Source organism: Theropithecus gelada, chromosome 1 (assembly GCF_003255815.1).
Source record: "Theropithecus gelada isolate Dixy chromosome 1, Tgel_1.0, whole genome shotgun sequence".
In the NCBI taxonomy this organism is placed as follows: domain Eukaryota; kingdom Metazoa; phylum Chordata; class Mammalia; order Primates; family Cercopithecidae; genus Theropithecus; species Theropithecus gelada.
Window position 1 is genome coordinate 154200302 of NC_037668.1, and position 16769 is coordinate 154217070.

Genomic DNA, 16769 nt, shown 5'->3' on the forward strand with positions numbered 1-16769 from the left:
AGAGGTCATCCACAGGTCCTTGCCACATGGTCCTCTCACAACATGGCCACCTATTTCTTTAAAGCCAGCAGGGAAATCTCCCTCCAGTCAGCTATGATAGAGTCATATATAACATAATATGATTATGGGTCACTCTATCATCCCTTTTGCCATATTCTTTTAGCTAGAAGCAAGGCACAGATTTTCCTGCACTCACAAAACTCACTGGTAACACTTTAGGGTGTTTGTATCACTCCAGACATTAGATTTGCAATATGTAAAACAATGCTACGGTTTGTTTTGTTGTTGTTGTTGTTGCTGTTTTTGAGACAGGGTCTCACTCCGTGGCCCAGGCTGGAGTGCAGTGGTTCGATCATGACTCACTGCAGCCTCGATCTCCTAGGCTCAGGTGATCCTCCTACCTTAGTCTCCCAGGTAGCTGGGACTACAGGCATATGCTACCACACCTGGCTATTTTTTTGTGTTTTTAGTACAGGTGAGGTTTCACCATGTTGCCTAGGCTGGTCTCAAAACTAAAGCAATTTGCACACCTTGGCCTCCCAAAGTGTTGAGATTACAGGTGTGAGCCACCACACCTGGCCTAATTATTATTTCATAAACATGTATTATTTATACTAATATATAATGAGTTTCTAATTATTTTTTTGAATGTTAGAAATTTATTATTATTCTTAAGTGCCAGCTTAATACTGCAGAACATTTCAAATCACCCTTGATAACCCACTCTCTTTTCTCCCACCCAAATTCTTGATCAGGAGTTATTCAAGTAACGACATGCTCTTCTCTCTTCTGTATAAAACTTTATGAAATAAAGGCAAAAGACTCTGTACATCTTGCTGGAAAATGCTGCTCAGGGATCTGGAGACGGTGGCTGCCTGGGCTCCCTTCACTGTCCAGGTCCTGAAAGACTCTTGTTCATGAACTGTCTCTTCACAAAGCAAGTCCACCACTTGCTGGGTTTATCATTCTGAGGGTCAAAAACTTGCTCACAGTCTCTGTCCAGTCTCTTGCCTTAGCTGATGTAAATAGGCTGTCATTACTTCATTTTCCTGTTTGTTTGCAGGTTTGGCATAAATTGCATTAAATATAAAACGAGGCTCTCCAGGAATAGGAAAATTAGCGATTCCCAGTGTATACATTTCTTTCTCACCTTGGCTTCTGGAATTACACTTCTGGAGTTTCTTCAGACACTCAGAAATGTAGAGAGGTATATATATCAATATATACCTCTCTATCAGCTTCATTCTTAATTTCTTAGTTTTTGAAGAAGACATTGGCCTTGAAGTAACAGATGGCTTCATCCACAATATCTGTATCTTTTGTCTCTCTGGGGGCAGGTCCTTTTAATTGACTTCTGATAGGTAAGAATGCCATGTTTCCAATGTGTTTGGTGTCAGGATCCATGAGAGAAGAGTGGTAAGCCGGCATCTTGCCGGTACCCGGGTTTCCTCTAATTGTTATTTTAAAAGAATTAGTAATGAATTATATTTCTTAATTTCAATTGTAATTTCTAATACAGAAATTAAATTTTTTTTTGAGACAGAGTCTTACTCTGTCACCCAGCCTGTAGTGCAGTGATGCCATTATAGCTCATAATACAGTAAATGTTGATAGACACTATCCACATAAACAGCAGCTCTTTGGGCTCCTTAATAAATTGTCAGAGGGGAGATGGAATGAGAACTATTAATATAATAACACCAAATAGTTAGAACTTTCCACACTTTTTTTGTGATCCATAGAAATGCATTTTACATTGTGACCTAGCATATACATACATATGCATATGCATATTACATGGATATATAACTGAGGCAAAAATTTCATGAAATAATACTTTTTTTTTTTTGAGACAGAGTTTCACTCTTGTTGCACAGGCTGGAGTGCAATGACACAATTCCAGCTCACTGCAACCTCCGCCTCCCGGGTTCAAGCAATTCTCCTGCCTCAGCCTCCCAAATAGCTGGGATTACAGGCGTGCACCACCATGCCCAGCTAATTTTGTACTTTTAGTAGAGACAGGGTTTCACCATGTTGGTCAGGCTGTTTTTGAACTCCTGACCTCGAGTGATCCACCCGCCTCGGCCTCCCAAAGTGCTAGGATTACAGGTGTGAGCCACCATGCCTGGCCAGTGCACTTTACTTCTATTATTATTACATTGTAATATACAATGAAATAATTAATCATACAACTCACCATAATGTAGAATCAGTGGGAGCCCTGAGATTGTTTTCCTGCAACTAGGCAGTCCCATCTGGGGGTGATGGGGTCAATGACAGATAATCAGGCATTAGATTCTCGTAAGGAGCATGTAACCTAGATCCCTCACATGCACAGTTCACAATAGGATTCACACTTCTATGAGAATCTAATGCTGCTGCTGATGTGACAAGAGGCGGAGCTCAGGTGGTAATGAGAGTGATGGGGAGTGGCTGTAAATGTAGATGAAGCTTTACTCACTTGCCCACTGGTCGTCCCCTGCTGTGTAGTCAGGTCCCTAACAGGTCACAGACCAGTATCAATCTGTGCCCCAGGGCTTAGGGACCCCTGCACTAGATGATTAATATTTACATTGAATTTTGAGAAGCACTGGCTGGGTGAAGTGGTTCACACCTGTAATCCCAGCTCTTTGTGGGGCCAAGGCAGGCAGATCACTTGAGGCCAGGAGTTCGAGACCAGCCTGGCTAACATGGCGAAACCCTGTCTCTACTAAAAATACAAAAATTAGCTGGGTGTGGTGGCCTCCCAGCTACTTGGGAGGCTGAGGGAGGAGAATCGCTTCAAACCAGGAGGCAGGTTTGAGGCCAGGAGTTCAAGACCAGCCTGGCCAACATGGCAAAACCCCATCTCTACTAAAAATACAAAAAAAATTAGCGTTGCGTGCCTGTAGTCTCAGCTAACCAGGTGGCTGAGGCAGAAGAATCGCTTGAACCCAGGAGGCAATGTTGCAGTGAGCTGAGATCACACCACTGCACTCCAGCCTGAGCAACAAAGCAAGACTCTGTCTCAAAATAAATAAATAAAATAAAATAGAGATGATGATATCAATAAACTCTTATCAGTGACATATTTGAGAGGTATAGTAAAAGAGTGCTTCACTATACTTTTTGTAAAATTCCACACAAAGCATTTAAAAATCTAATTTATGGGATGTCCTTTTAAAATGGTCACTTCTGTAATGTATTTATATTTATAGCACAATTAATTTGTATGCAATAAAAATATAAAATCTACAAATTATGGAATATGCCAGTATTTCAGTCCATTCCTGTTGCCATAACAAAATAACTTAGAGTGGGTAATTTATAAACAACAGAAATTTATTTCTCACAGTTCTGGAGGTTGGAAAGCACAAAATCAGCACCAGCATGTTCAGTGTTACTCTCTGCTTCCAAAATGGTGCTTTCTTGGTGCATACTCACATGGTAGGAAGAGTGAAAAGGAACAAGCAGCTTCCTTGCACCTTATATAAAGTCATTAAATCCCATTCATAAGAGCTGCCCTCATGACTTAATTACTTCCTAAAGACCCCACCTCTTAATTCTAGCATATTGGCAATTATGTTTCAACAGATGAATTTTGGGGGGTACATTTAGAACACAGCAGCCACTTTCCTAGTTCTTGACATATATGTGAACATCCTGGAATACAGAGGGGTTGGGAGTATACGTAACTCTCCATGTATTTCCACAATCCCAATAACATTTTACACTCATACTGACACTCCAAATACTCTTTCTCCTCTTTCTGTGTTGGTTTCTACTTTTCTGGTTAGCAATTGCCAAAGCAGGAAAATAAGAAAGCCCACGACAATGGAACTGTCCAGAGTTTCGTTTCTTTATACAAGAATATTGTGTCCTGGCTGGGCACAGTAGCTCACGCCTGTAATCCCAGCACTTTGGGAGGCAGAGGCAGGTGGATCACTTGAGGCCAGGAGTTCGAAAAAAGAAAACAGTCCATTTATAACCTAAAATGCCTTTATTTCTTCAGTAAATAAGAAAATGAAAAACAAACATAAAAACCCTGTATCCTCTGCTGGTGCATTTCAGAAATGTCACCATTTCAAACATAAGGAAATAACTTTCTTGATACATAAATACTAGAAGCCCAAGAAAATATGAGGGGAAAATTATCTATAGTCATATGCTAAATATCTCTGTAATCAAAGATAAAGATGCTTAATTTATGTACAATTCTATTATAATTTACCCTGAGTTAATATCCTTGGGGAAAAGAATCCTTTAAGAATTCCATTCAGTAAAACACTACATTAGGATAATATGAACAACATATTGTTTTATTTTTAAAAATATGTTTAGAGACAGGGCCTTGCTCTATCACCCTGGCTGGAGTACAGTGGTGTAATCATAGTTCACTGCAGCCTCAAACTCCTGGGCTCACAGTGGTGTAATCATAGTTCACTGCAGCCTCAAACTCCTGGGCTCAAGCGATCCTCCTACCTCAGCTTCCCAAGTAGCCAGGACTACAGGTTGGCATCATCATGTCTGGCTAATTTTTCTTTTTTTTCTTTTTTTTTTTTTTGTAGAGATGGGGGTCTCTCTGTTGCCCAAGCTTGTCTCAAACTCCTGAGGGCTCAAGCGATCCTTCTGCTTTGGTGTCCCAACGTGCTGAGATTACTGAGCCTGGCCTATGAACAACATACCAAACTCTAACATCGTCACAGAATGATACTCCAGATTATTTTAAAGTTGTCTGCCTCAACAACATAACAGTACCAAAATTTCCAATTAAAAAAAATCAACTAGGCACGGTGGCTCACACTTGTAATCTTCCTTTTGGGAGGCCAAGGTGGGGCCATTCCTTGAGCCCAGGAGTACGAGACCAGCCTGGGCAACACAGAAAGACCATGTCTCTACAAAAAAATTTAAAAATTAGCCAACCATGGTGGTGTGTACCTGTGGTTCCAGCTACTTGGGAGGCTGAAGTGGGAGGATCATTTGAGTCCAAGGGGTCTAGGTTGCAGTGAGCCATGATCATGCTCTCACACTCCAGCCTGGGTGACAGAGCAAGACCCTGAATAAACGAATGAATGAATGAATATTTAAAAAATCAAACTAGCCCTCTCTTTCATCATTTACTTCTAACAGTAGTTTGTTTTACAAGCAAATATCAAGTACACGGTTAGATGGGATACACATTCACTCATAAACCTAAGTAAGCAAAAATCCCAAGGATCTGTAAAACTGTCAAAGGCAACATAAAAGGCTGACCTGGCAAATCGCTTTCTGTTTTTGTTTGTTGTTATTTGTGGACAGAGTCTTGCTCTGGCGCCCAGGCTGGAGTGAGGTGGTGTGATCTTGGCTCACTGCAGCCTCTGCCTCCCGAGCTCAAGCAATCCTTCCACCTCAGCCTCCTGAGTAGCTGGGACTACAGGCATGTGCCACCATGCCTGGCTAAATTTGTGTGTGTGTGTGTGTGTGTGTGTGTGTGTGTGTGTGTGTGTGTGTAGACAGGGTTTCACCATTTTGGCCAGGCTGGTCTCAAACTCCACTCAAGCAATCTGCCTGCCTTGGCCTCCTGAAGTGCGGGGATTACAAGTATCAGTCACTGCACTTGATTTGCTTTCTCATTTTATAAAACACTGTGATAATTTTTTTCTTACATAATTTTTTTTCCACTTTCATTTTAGACTTAGGGGGTAGATGTGCAGGCTTGATTCCTCGGTATATTGCATGATGTGATCATTTTTAGACCTGGAAACTTTTTATTGGAAACTCATAATCAGTATATCTAATGTAAAAGAAGATTACATCATGCTTTAAAAACAAATATTTGTGATTATGAAAATCTGTAATATTTGTTGAAAGAGGAAGATGTAATTGCAAATGTAAACATAAAATGTGGGAAGAAAAACTAAGTAAGAAGTACATGGGCTGGGTGTGGTGGCTCACACCTGTAATCCCAGCACTTTGGGAGGCTGAGGCAGGTGGATCACCTGAAGTTAGGAGTTTGAGACCAGCCTGGCCAACATGGTGAAACCCTGTCTTTACTAAAAATACAAAAATTAGCTGGGTGTGGTGGTGCATGCCTGTAATCCCAGCTACTTGGGAGGCTGAGGCATGAGAATCGCTTGAACCCAGGAGGTAGAGGTTGCAGTGAGCCGAGATGGCACCACTGCACTCCAGCCTGGGTGACAAGAGCAAAACTCCGTCTCAAAAACAACAACAACAAAAAAGAAGTACATAGAGGCCAAGCAAGGTAGTTCACGCCTGCACTCCCAGCACTTTGGGAGGCTGCAGGGAGCAGATAACCTGAGGTCAGGAGTTCGAGACCAGCCTGGTCAAAATAGTGAAACTCTGTCTCTACTAAAAATACAAAATTACCTGGGCATGCTGGCGTGGGCCTGTAGTCCCAGATACTCAGGAGGCTGAGACAGAAGTGCTTGAACCTGGGAGGTGGAGGTTGCAGTGAGGCGACATTGCCCCTTTGCACTCCAGCCTGGGCAACAAGGAGCAAAACTGTCTCAAAAAAAAAAAAAAAAAAAAAAAAGTACATGGAAAAGACTTTACCTTTTTCATGGCATCTGTAAGTTTTCTGCCTTGCATATAACTTTGGTAAAAGAATTTTATACGTAATAATTAGGCATAATATTCAAGAAAGCAGACTTATTCTCCTCCCCTATAACATATCTAAATATAAAATAAGTACCCTAGAATTGCCACAACTGGCTTAGACTTAAGGCTCTCAAGTTTTGCATGTGGGCCTTCAAAGACAAAATATAATTTCCAAACTCTTTATTATGTGGTTTACAGAGCATCTGAAGATTGGTTTCATGAGTCTGAACTTGGTATGAAAGACGTTCAAATTCAAATCCCCAAGCCAGCGCGTCAATGTTTTTGTAGGCTTCACAGTGCTGGGCTCTGCATCCTTCTTTGGCCGCCTTACACCAAAAGGCTGAGTTTGGAAATCAAAAGGGTCAGCCCGGTTTCAGCCCCTCTGCAGACAATAAGTAGAACAGATTAGAATAGATTCACTGCTTATTTTATTATACATAATACTTTTACTTTTCCCAATACTTACAGTAGAAAAAAGAAATTTTGCACATCATTGTTTTTTTAGATAAGAACATGTTAAGCCTTGAAAAGTAAGTTAAATTGACACTGGAGCTTTACTTCAAACTCTAAACATATAGTCTTTAAAATGCTAATAATACTATTAATCATCAAGTTTTACCATTAAATAAATGTTTTAGATACAGTGGCTTTATTTCAGACTCCATTTCCTGTGGCCTAAAAAATGGGAGAAAAATAAACTTCAACTATAAAAATCTAAATTTCAAATAAGAGGTTATTCTATGTGGAAAAAACACAAACAAGCATTTATAAAGACTGAATAGAAATGAATGGAAATGAAAATAACTGACAGTAAATTTCTTGGATTTGCAAATTTTGAATACTTATTTTGAAGGCTGGAATGTTTAGCAACTTTTAACCTTAAATTATTTCAAATCAACCAAGTACTTAGTTTTGAGGAATTTTTGTGAGGATGAGGCTCATTAGTGAGTTTTTAATCCACAAAAATAAAATCCAATTCCAATTACCAAGTAATATTTAGAGTTATCTTAAAGATTATACAGCTGGCCACATGTTTTAGGGAGGTACAACAGTTTATAATGGGACACAATACTTTGCACATATTAAAAGTTAATTCCTATTGTATCTTTATCCTTTCTTCCCTTAAAATATTTTTCATTTTATTTATTCTTACTTTATTATAGTTTTCCTTTTTCCCAGAAATCACCACAACATTACAGTCTGGTATTTAGTATATAAGCATATTTGTTCTTCAGCATAGTTAACATTTTCCACTAGCATCTGATGCCATGCTACTGTTAATTCTGTTAACTCTGCTGCCTAGATTGCTAGACCCCAACCACAGCCTGGCAGAGAGTGAAGGGAGGTTTTGTTTTTGTACCGCTTTATTCTGGTCTATGCAACAGGAAAGAAGAGCTCTCTGCCATTGCAGGTACCCAGACTAATGCTAGGTAGGGAAAAAGCTTTAACTCTGAGTAAAATTCAGAGTATTCATTATTGCAACTATTAAGGAGAATATTCAAAACTTGGAAATAAGGTTAAGCGATGGCTGCATGACCTTTTAATGTCATGTTAGAGCACTGTTTAAAAAGGCTGCCTAACAGTCATCTAATTCTCCAGGGCAAGTAATTTTGTTGGACACTGTATTCACTATGACTTGGAGCTAACATATCTACATAAACAAACAATTTTATAGCTAGAGGCTAACTTAAATAAAATGGATGAAGTGTGACAATTCTCTTTTCTGACCAGTAGAAAGAGCAACTTTAAAGATTATACTTTCATTGCCCTATAGAACCTAACCAGTTTTGTATCTAATTTAGCAATCTTATCTCAGCATTCCTTTTCCCCCCATTCATTATAAAAAACAATAACCAAGTTTTTAATATTACCATTTCAACTAACTTTTTCATCCTACTGGTTCTCTCACTGAGTTAAATGAAACTTGGGCACATGCCCCCAATCTAGTTTATTCTAATTTGAACCTATTTAACTCACATCCTAGAATTATGTTTCTATGCAGTGGCTCAAGCCTGTAATCCCTGCACTCTGGGAGGCAGAGGCAGGTAGATCAGGAGGTCAGGAGTTCAAGACCAGCCTGGCCAAGATGGTGAAATCCTATCTCTACTAAAAATACAAAAACTAGCTGGCATGGTGGCAGGCGCCTGTAATCCCAGCTACTCGGGAGGCTGAGGCAGGAGAATCGCTTGAACTCGGGCGACAGAGGTCGCAGTGAGCCGAGATCGTGCCACTGCATTCCAGACTGGGTGACAGAACAAGACTCCATCTCAAAAAAAAGAATCATATTTCTAAGATTACAAGAATTTTATCTTATATCACTGGGGCCAGAAATTGTGCTAAATGGCTATTACTAGCTGTAAGGGAGGCTGGGAATTTGAAGATTCACTTTTTAGTCTTTGTAAGCTAAGAAGGAAAAAAGAGCTTTCAAGAGACCAAACCTATAATAACTGTCACTAAAAATGCATGTGTGGTAGTAATGGCAGGGGAATGGTGAGAGAGAATAATCAAGAATGATCCCCAGATCAGGCTTAGGTTGTAAATCTACTAACATGAAGAACTCCGGAGAAGAAACAGGTCAATACTAAGCACTGAGAAATTAAAAGCTTTATTATTATTATTATTATTCTTATTTTGAGATGACATCCACTGATTCAGCCCTGACATTATGTACAATTGTTATGTGCTGGAATTTTTTTTTTTTTTTTCCTGAGATGGAGTCACTCTGTTGCCCAGGCTGGAGTGCAGTGGTACCATCTAGACTCACTGCAACCTCCACCTCCCAGGTTCAAGCGATTCTTGTGCCTCAGCCTCCTGAGTAGCTGGGATTACAAGCACGCACCACCATACTTGATAATTTTTGTATTTTTAGTAGAAACAGGGTTTCACTGTGTTGGCCAGGCTGGTCTTGAACTCCTGACCTCAAGTGATCCACCTGCCTCGGCCTCCCAAAGTGCTGGGATTACAGGCATGTGCCACTGTGCCCAGCCTGTGCTGCAGATTTTAAAGGAAGAAAAGTAATTTATAATTATCCAAATCCTTGTAATAGTTGGTCAGCTGGGTGGCAAATCCCAGCCTATCAATTATATAGTAGAGTGCCCCATCCAATGAAACAGACAGAACACTTGCATTAGACATTGCTTGTATTAGACACTGGATTTGTGGCCTCCAAGAAAATTTTCCAAGCAAATGACTCTATTTACCTCCAATTTACTACAAAACAAACACCTGCAATATAGGAATTACTTAGAAATTTTAGTTCAAGTGTGTACTAAACACAAATGAAATGTTTTTATAGAGTATAGAAGAACTGTAAAAACACAATGCAATGTTTATTTTCAGATACGGTTGTCCCTCAGTCTACATGGAAGTTTGGTTCTAGGACCTCTGCATATACCAAAATTCATGCATACTCAAGTCTCACAGTTAGCCTTGTGGAACCAGCCAACAAAAAGTTCGCCCTCAGTATACGCAGGTTTCGCATCCCACAAATACTGTATTGTCAATCCACGTTTGGTTGAAATAAATTTACATGTAAGTGGACTCTTGAAGTTCAAACCGTGTTGCTGATGGGTTAACTACACTTAACTTTATAAATACCATCAGCAACAACAATATTACCTTTTTCCTAGGAAAAATATCTGATGGTATTTACAAAGTTCAGTATATTTAAACGCTTTATCTGTCAAACATTAATTTTAGAATTCGATAAGGTTTAATTATTGACCAGATTATTCCTCTTCTACAATTTGACTAGTTGATTATGTGGCAAATAAGGATACCAATCACACCAAGGTGGGATGATACTATAACACTATTGGGTACCTATGACCGAGTCCTCTACTGAGTATGAAAACTTGTAGCCTGCCAAGTCGTCCTGAAGTCCACCAATCTTCATTATACTTATTTTAAAGGAATCATCCATTTTGTAAAACTTTTATTTTATTTTATTTTTTTTTTTTTGAGATGGAGTCTCGCTCTGTCGCCCAGGCTGGAGTGCAGTGGCCGGATCTCAGCTCACTGCAAGCTCCGCCTCCCGGGTTTACGCCATTCTCCTGCCTCAGCCTCCCGAGTAGCTGGGACTACAGGCGCCCGCCACCTTGCCCGGCTAGTTTTTTGTATTTTTTAGTAGAGACGGGGTTTCACCGTGTTAGCCAGGATGGTCTCGATCTCCTGACCTCGTGATCCACCCGTCTCGGCCTCCCAAAGTGCTGGGATTACAGGCTTGAGCCACCGCGCCCGGCTGTAAAACTTTTAATTTCCAAAATTTGTACTGCTTTAAATTTGGGAACTCTGTGCACAGTATTAAAAAAACCATTTAGGATGATCCCTTAATAAGATTTATCCCATTAAAACAATGAATTTCTATAAAACTATGTCTTCCAGACTCTATATCCAGTTATTAGGTCATACAGATTTTACTTTTGCAATATCTCTTCTATCTATTCTTTTCAACCCCCTAATCACTGTCTTTAGTCTGATCTATAAATTGGCTGTATTAATATTTATCTTCCTCACTAAGCTACAATAGCTTCCTGTAGGTTTTTTCCTTCCAAATCATTCTGATATTGAATTATACTCCTAGAACAAAGGTTAGAAAATGTCATTTCTGTTTTAAGATGTTCAAATGTTCCCAGTGCCTACAGAGTAAAATCCAAACTAGTCCCAAACTACTTCTTTGGTTTCATTTCTTACTACATGCCACTTCTCACTTTATGCTCCAGTTTCAACTGCAAATATCCTAATCAAAAATGAACTTTTGTTCCTATTTGCCTTTGCTAATGCTTTTCCCTCAGCCTGGAATGCTCTTTACCCTTTTTTCCGCCTAGTAAAATATACTCATCCTTTAAGATTTGATTCAAATACCATCATCTCCTTTGGGGAGGACTACATGTCTACCAATCTGAAACAGATTAATAATTGCTCTGGGCACCCATGGAATTGTACCCTTACAGAAGCATTTATTTTCCATTAGTTTCTGCCTTCTTGGAGCCCATAGAAAAAAAAAAAGAGTGAATAAATATAAAATAAGAAACATAGTCACAAATATAGGCATAAAGTGTTCAAGTTCAGATACCATATTAAGCAAGTTAAAGTGATTTTTTTTTTTTTTGAGACGGAGTTTCGCTGTTGGTGCCCAGGCTGGAATGCAATGGCGCAATCTTGGCTCACTATAACTTCCACCTCTGGGTTCAAGCCACTCTCCTGCCTCAGCCTCCCAAGTAGCTGGGATTACAGGTGTCTGCCACCACGCTGGGATTACAGGTGTGAGCCAGCGCACTCAGTCAAGTTAAAGCAATTTCTTTTTTTTTTCTTTTTCTTTTTTTTTTTTTTTGAGACGGAGTCTCGCTCTGTCGCCCAGGCTGGAGTACAGTGGCCGGATCTCAGCTCGCTGCAAGCTCCGCCTCCCGGGTTTACGCCATTCTCCTGCCTCAGCCTCCCGAGTAGCTGGGACTACAGGCGCCCGCCACCTCGCCCGGCTAGTTTTTTTTTTTTTTTTGTATTTTTTAGTAGAGACGGGGTTTCACCGGGTTAGCCAGGATGGTCTCGATCTCCTGACCTCGTGATCCGCCCATCTCGGCCTCCCAAAGTGCTGGGATTACAGGCTTGAGCCACCGCGCCCGGCCTTTTTTGTTTGTTTGTTTTTGTTTTTGTTTTTTTGAGACGGAGTCTCGCTCTGTCGCCCGGGCTGGAGTGCAGTGGCCAGATCTCAGCTCACTGCAAGCTCCGCCTCCCGAGTTTACGCCATTCTCCTTCCTCAGCCTCCCCAGTAGCTGGGACTACAGGCGCCCGCCACCTCGCCCGGCTATTTTTTTTTTTTTTTTGTATTTTTTGGTAGAGACGGGGTTTCACCGTGTTAGCCAGGATGGTCTCGATCTCCTGACCTCGTGATCCGCCCGTCTCGGCCTCCCAAAGTGCTGGGATTACAGGCTTGAGCCACCGCGCCCGGCCAGTTAAAGCAATTTCTAAATGTATTTGTAAAGCACCTGATTTGTTAGAGCAGATAGTATCCTAACTGTTCCATACAAGATGAAAACCAACTTTGTCATTTTTATTATATTTGAGAGTCACAGGACATTTTTACTTAAAAACAAATTTTTTTTTTTCCCCCCCGCAGGTTGCAGTGGCTCACGCCTGTAATCCCACCATTTTGGGAGGCCAAGGCAGGTGGATCACCTGAGGTCAGCAGTTTGAGACCCCATCTCTACTAAAAATGCAAAAATTAGCCAGGCGTGGTGGCATGCACCTGTAGTCCCAGGTACTCGGGAGCCTGAGACAGGAGAACCACTTGAACCTGGGATGCGGAGGTTGCAGTGAGCAGAGATCATGCCACTGCACTCCAACCTACACAACAGAGCAAGACTCCATCTCAAAAAAATTTTTTTGTTGTTGTTGAGAAAGGGTCTCACTCCGAATGCAGTGATGTGATCACAGTTCACTGTAACTTCGAACTCCTGGGCCCAAACTATCCTCTCACTCCAGTCTCCTGAGCAGCTAGAACCACAGATGCATACCATCACAACTGGCTAATTAAAATTTTTTTTATAGAGACAAGGTCTCACTATACTGTCCAGGCTGATCTGAACTCCTTGCCTCAAGCAATGCTCCTGGCTTGGCCTCTCAAAGTGGTGGGATTACAGGCCACCATGCCTGGCCCATTTTTAATTTGCAAAAAAATTTTTTTTCTAATGACATTGTAATTCTGTATTTTAATTATATCATGTGAGTCCAAGAACATTATATGAAACTATGCTACGTTAATACATATTTTCAAAAATAAACTTTGAAGGAGATACCTGTTCACTGAATGTCATCTCAGAGTACAGAGATAAAATCTAATTGGCAATTTTTGATGCTTTGAAGTATGTGGGATTGCTACTATTCTTGATAAATTTAAGAGATGAATGCAGTTTATATAGCCAACAAGAAAAATTACACACATAATATTTTCCTTAACATGTCGTACACTGTGATTTGTAGTAAACCAGGCTGAGTGTGATGGCTCATGCCTCTAATCCCAGCACTTTGGGAGGCTGAGGCAGGAGGATTTCTTGAGCCCAGTTTGAGACCAGCCTGAGCAACATGGCAAACCCTCACGTCTACAAAAAGTAGCCAGATGTGATGGTGCATGCCTATAGTCCCAGATACTCGGGAGGCAGACGTGGGAGAACTGCCTGAGCCCAGGGAGGTTGAGGCTGCAATGAGCTGTGATCGTGTCACCGCACTTTAGCCTGGGCGACAGAGTGAGACTCTATCTCAAAAAAAGAAAAAAAAAAAAAGTAAACCAACTACCAAAGTACAGCAAAATAAATTTCTTAAACATGAAACACATGATACCTTGGAAAGGTGACATATGTGGCTGTTTCCTCCTTTTTTTCCTTCTCTTTCTTGGTGTTTCGTATTTTGTCCTTAAAACAAAAGGAAACATATTAATGATTGCTTCAATAAAAAAAGACACACAGACCTTACTTATTTTTTAGTAGTGATTACATTCATGGCCCAAAATTTAAAAAGCAAAACATCTCCCTTCTACCTGTCAACCAGCCATCTAAATTTTCCCTTGGTCACTTATGGTTGTTATAACAAAATGCCACAGGTGGGTGACTTAAACAACAGACATTTCTCACAGTTCTAGAGATTTGGAACCCCAAGATCAAGTTGTCATCAGATTCAGTGTCTGGTTAGGGCCTACTTCCTGGTCTCCAGACTACCTCTTACCATGGTATCTACACAGAGTTGAGACAGGAAGCTCTAGTATCTCTTCTTCTTCCTCTTTTTCTTTTTTTTTTCTTGAAACGGAGTCTCACTCTGTCACTCAAGCTGGAGGGCAGTGGTGCACTCTCGGCTCACTGCAACTTCCATCCTCTGGGTTCAATCAATTTTCCTGCCTCAGCCTCCCAAGTAGCTGGGGTTACAGGCATGCACTACCACACCCTGTTAATTTTTGTATTTTCAGTAGAGACAGGGTTTTACCATGTTGGCCAGGCTGGTCTTGAACTCCTGACCTCAAGTGATCTGCCTGCCTCAGCCTGCCAAAGTGCTGGAATTATAAGGGTGAGTCACCGCACCTGGCCTCTTCCTCTTGTTATAAGAGCACTAATCCCATCATGGGATATCTACTCTCATGATCTCATCTAGACCTAATTACCTCCCAAAGGCCCCACCATCTAATACATTGTCAGGGGATTTGGATTTTAGCATATGAATTTTGGAGGAACACATTTAGTCCATAATATTTCCCAAAGATAACAACAAATCTTACAGTTTGTTTTTTTTTTTTGCATATCTTTCCAAAATACTTGTACGCATTTATAGGTTACTAAGTATATATGTTCTTCCCTTCAACACCACTACTTCCATAAATGGCAACACATTTTACACACCATCCTGTGTGGCTATAACTTGAAGGCCATTCCTAATCACTAAGCAAAAGCTTACTTAGTATTTTTTTATGATTGCAATATATTCCATTGTATAGAGATTCCAGAATTTAATCAGCCTACTACAGATGGACAATTATGTTGTTTCCAATCTTTTACATACAATATTGCTACAAATAACGTGTAAACATGTGGTTTTAAAGGTGTGTGAATAAATTACTAGAAGTGTAATTGAGGACTCTGGATTATATGTATTTCTAATTTTAATAGATATTGTCATATTGCCCTCCACTGACACTGAATCAATGTTCTTCCCCATCAGCAGAAAGTACCTAAACTTCCCTGAACCTTGTTCCCCATGTTATTACATGATGTGATAACAAACTTTTGAATCTTTTAACTAATTAGATAGGTGAAAAATGACATTTTTAATTAAAATCTTCATTTTTGTTACCATGAGTAAGTTTGAGTATCTTTAAATAAATTTAAAAGGCATTTATATCTTCCTTTTGTGAGCTGTCTGGTCGTATCTTCTGCATATTTGTCTACTGGGCTGTAAGGCCTTCTAAAATTGATTTTTTCCCCATCCTAAATCACATTTTTAGACTACCTGATATGGCCAGCCCTATCGTAAATCACGTGACCCAAGGCCTCCAGGCAAACAAAGATAAAAGTTGAGTATTCTTTATCCAAAATGCCTGGGACCAGAAGTATTTCTAATCTTAAATATTTTTTTTTATTTTGGAATATTCATATATACAGAATGAGACATCTTAAGGATAGGACCCAAATTCTAAAAACAAAATTCAAGGCTGGATGCAGAGGCTCATGCCTGTAATCCCAGCTACTCAGGATGCTGAGGCAGGAGGGTCCCTTGAGGCCAGGAGTTTGAGACCAGCCTGTGCAACATAGAGAGACCATGTCTCTAGAAAAAAGATTTTAAAAAAAAATTTAAAAATTAGTCGGGTGCAGTGGCATGCACCTGTGGTTCCAGCTACTCAGGAGGCTGAGGTGGGAAGATCACTTGTGCCCAGCAGTTCAAGGCTGCAGTGAACTAGGATTGCACCACTACACTCCAGCCTGGGTGACAGAGACAGACCCTGCCTCAATACAAATAAATTAATTAATGAAGTTAGTTTATATTTCATATATACCTTAAACACATAGCCAGAAGGTAATTTTATACAATAATTTTTTTTTTTGAGACAGAGTCTCGCTCTACCACCCAGGCTGGAGTGCAGTGGCGGGATCTTAGCTCACTGCAATTTCCACTACCCAGATTGAAGCGATTCTTATGGCCTTAGCCTCCTGAGTAGCTGGGATTATAGGCACGTGCCACCACACCCAGCTAAATTTTGTATTTTTAGCAGAGACAAGATTCCACCATGTTGACCATGCTGGTCTCAAACGCCTGTGATCCACCCATCTCGGCCTCCCAAAGTGCTGAGATTACAGATGTGAGCCACCACACCCGGCCAATAATTTTTTTTTTTTGACATAGAGTCTTGCTCTGTCACCCAGGCTGGAGTGCAGTGGCATAATCTTGGCTCACTGCAACCTCTGCCTCCCCGATTCAAGAGATTCTTGTGCCTCAGCCTCCGGAGTAGCTGGGATTACAGGTGCACACCACCAAGCCCAGCTAATTTTTGCATTTTTGGTAGAGACGAGGTTTCACCATGTTGGCCAGGCTGGTCTAGAACTCCTGACCTCCAGTGGTCCGCCTGCCTCAGCTTCCCAAAGTACTGGGATTACAGGCATAAGCCATTGTGCCTGACCTATGCAATAATTTTTTTTTTTTTTTTTTTTTTTTTTTTT

General features: G+C 40.6%; 1 protein-coding gene and 1 pseudogene across 1 annotated transcript in view; both read right to left on the reverse strand.

Moving 5' to 3' along the window:
* Positions 1 to 739: 739 nt before the first annotated feature.
* Positions 740 to 1428, reverse strand: LOC112608646 (annotated as a pseudogene).
* A 5313-nt stretch (positions 1429 to 6741) lies between these two features.
* LOC112610869 (putative uncharacterized protein encoded by LINC00467 homolog) overlaps positions 6742 to 16769 on the reverse strand; it is a 63370-nt gene continuing 53342 nt past the window's right edge. The window contains exons 5-6 of the mRNA XM_025364440.1: positions 13912 to 13982; positions 6742 to 6958 (exon numbers count right to left, since the gene is read on the reverse strand). Coding sequence (XP_025220225.1) covers positions 6904 to 6958; positions 13912 to 13982 — 126 coding nt within the window. The 3' untranslated portion in view covers positions 6742 to 6903. The remainder of the gene's footprint in view (positions 6959 to 13911; positions 13983 to 16769) is intronic.